Source organism: Physcomitrium patens, chromosome 2, assembly GCF_059467195.1.
Source record: "Physcomitrium patens ecotype Gransden chromosome 2, ASM5946719v1, whole genome shotgun sequence".
NCBI classification, from domain to species: Eukaryota; Viridiplantae; Streptophyta; class Bryopsida; order Funariales; family Funariaceae; genus Physcomitrium; species Physcomitrium patens.
In genome coordinates this window covers 3,006,560-3,009,414 of record NC_143411.1, presented here as the reverse complement: position 1 = coordinate 3,009,414, position 2,855 = coordinate 3,006,560, and the positions used below count along the sequence as shown (strand labels likewise).

The 2,855-nt window shown below is 43.7% G+C and overlaps 1 protein-coding gene across 1 annotated transcript; it reads left to right on the top strand.

The window, feature by feature from the left end:
• Positions 1-753: 753 nt before the first annotated feature.
• Positions 754-2,620, top strand: LOC112273575 (BURP domain-containing protein 6). Its single transcript, XM_024502516.3, has 4 exons — positions 754-894; positions 995-1,072; positions 1,173-1,860; positions 1,959-2,620. Exons 2-4 carry the CDS (start codon positions 1,031-1,033, stop codon positions 2,249-2,251), a joined length of 1,023 nt encoding a protein of 340 aa, XP_024358284.1. The 5' UTR covers positions 754-894; positions 995-1,030; the 3' UTR covers positions 2,252-2,620.
• Positions 2,621-2,855: the final 235 nt, after the last annotated feature.

Below are 2,855 nucleotides of genomic sequence, written 5' to 3'. Positions count from 1 at the left end.
GTTACAAATGCTGAGATTAGCTTATACTCAACTCAAAACCATTTCAAGAATAACTTTGTGAACAACAACATTCATACTAATTGTCATTACTATTAAGAATTTTTTTAACATTGCTATTGAAATTAGACTTGAAATCCGAGTAGAAAGATAAAGAATATCATCACTTGATTCCAGAAATCGCTTCTAGTTCCTTCCACATAAACGTTTCAATGTTGTTTTCACGACATGCTGAAGGCAAAACACCATTCGAAGTTGTCGAAAGAATGTGACTGTTATTTGTGACTGGATTGAGCCACACAGCAGAAGTTTATTCATATTAAACGTTGAAATCACTACAAAACCAAATCAAGCACAGAACCCCTTTCCTTTGATAATGAAGTCGAAGTCAGCACAAATCTTCTTACAAGCCCACAGATAACACTCACATTGTGTGTTTAAAATAGGCAACTGATTCTACATTGCAAAGCAACTCACCCTTCAATATTTTCCCCAAAAGCAGGGATTTTAACAAATGTTAGTGTTCAGAGCAGGAGCAAATGATGCAAGCGAGGGAGACCATGTGAAATGAGCCGCTATGATGGGCCGTCGTGACACATTTTCCTTCAGCCCTGTCACATGGTTTGGATTCTTCTTCTCAAACCTTCAGTACCGCCTCACATGATCCCCCGCTGCTCACCTTTCCTGTTAAAACTTCATCGACATCTCTCGTTCCAACACTGCACAATTGCACAAGAACCCGAAATCGGCACTTCGGCCTCTCTCATCCTTTCATCCTGTGTCCCGTCGTCTTTCACGAATATATATATATATATATATATATATATAACGCCGTGGCGGCTTGAACATTATGATAGACTCTTGATAATCTTCCCAACAATTCTTCGTCGCCAATCCGTGAGCGTTCTTGCTTCATAAACCTACTTTGATCTAGTGTCAGATTGCGTCTTGAGATTTACGCTGAGCTAATATGTGCAAGATGTGTCGGTGTTCACAGGTTTAAGGTTGTCGATCCGGAGTCTGATCAGGCGCGATGGTATCTAGGCCCGTCTTCGCAGTGCTTCTCGCCATTGTGGTGAGAAAACGGTTTCATCGACTCGACCTCTGAAGTTTGTGTGGGTGCCTTTAAAAACCCTCATGCCTGGTTTGTTTGGACCATTCGGATGTCTGTGCAGGCGTTGGGAGGAATCGTAGCTGCCGATGCAGCGGGCCGTCCGTTGGGAGCCCACGGCGGAGACGGTAACAGCGACTTCGAAGTTAGCATCCAACGTCTGGAGATTTCGTCATCGTTGATGAGCAGCATTGCGTCTCCTCTTAACGCCGAGAGGACGAAGATGTACCTCGATCAGATGAACGACAATACGCTTGGTCAGTACAGCAAAGATTTCTGCCAGGAGGCGAGACTCCAATGCAGCGCTGAGGTTGACATGGTGGATCCTACTCTGAAAATCTCAAGCAGCGAACTTCTTAACCAAGAAGTATTCGATTGGACGCAACAGTTGGTCGAGACCACCCGCTCCATGCAGTTCAACCGCGACGACATAAACAAGGGCAATGAGATTGCGCTACCGGCTGATCTCCATGACTCCTTCCCGACAGTGGCGTTCCTTCCCCATTCTATGGCTCAGAAGATGCCCCTCTCTAGTGCCAGAATGACCCAAGTTCTGGACACGCTAAACATCCGTCATGACTCTAACATGGCCAAGATGATGTCCCAAACCGTGGACCAGTGCGAAATGCAGGAGCAGAGCAAGGGAGCCCACAAATGTGTGACATCTTTGGAAGACATGAAGAACTTCGTGAGCTCCAGTTTACCTCTAGACAAACGCATCACCACTCTACAGCGTTCCAGCTCTATTCGTGGTATGACTGTAGATCCTCTAAGAATTTGATCCACATTTTGTCGAACAGATTCGACTCACATTCAGGAGACCTTATCCACACAAGGTGACCATGTGCAGGCACCGGCGAGATGCGCTCAAAGAACATGAGATGGAAGGTGATGGACGTGAAGCGCTATGACAGCGCCGTTGTGTGCCGCAACCGCGTGTTCCCCTATGCCGTCTTCGAATGCCACGACATCAGCAACACCGACATGCACATCTACAGCGTCGAAATGCAAGGCAATGACGGGGCGCGCAGTAGCGCAGTGGTTGCATGCCATGAAAACGCAGAGCATATGTCCAAGCACACAGAGCCTGTCAAGGCTTGTCACTGGGTCACTGACTCTCTGATTTGGGTACCAGCCAACTGATTTCGGACATAGCTGCCGGAACACGGTTATCAAATACCAGAAAAGATGAAAAAGTTTCGTAAGGGATCAATATTGCCTGAACATGTATTCTCTGTTGTTGTCTAGGTTGAGGATATTTGCTTTGAATGTCGTGGTCTGATCTACCAGACATTGAGAATGTCCATTCATGGTCGTTCGTCAATGGTGGTTACTATGGGTTGGATTGCACTAGTTTTTGATTTTAATGATGAATTAGGTTGAAATTTGGGAGTAGATAAATAAACAAAACTGTTGCAGCTGCTGGTATGGAACTTTACTTCTAGAAATGTTATTAATAGTTTAATCAAAGTATTATGAAATGGCAACCAATGCATTCATGCAACTCACAAATCTTATCTTGTTATGGTCATAAATGTGCCAAAAGAGGGGAGGGAACACCTCTATCAAAGGTTTGATTATATGTTGGACAAATTCTAACTTATGATATATTTCTTGTAATATTACTTAATATTTTTTCTTCAAAAGTGGGATGCAATTTTTTTTATTAAAACAAGGCTTAATATATCTCTACAAGTTAAGAATTTATCTTTAGGAAGAAGTTTTGTAAAGATATTTGTAGCCATCT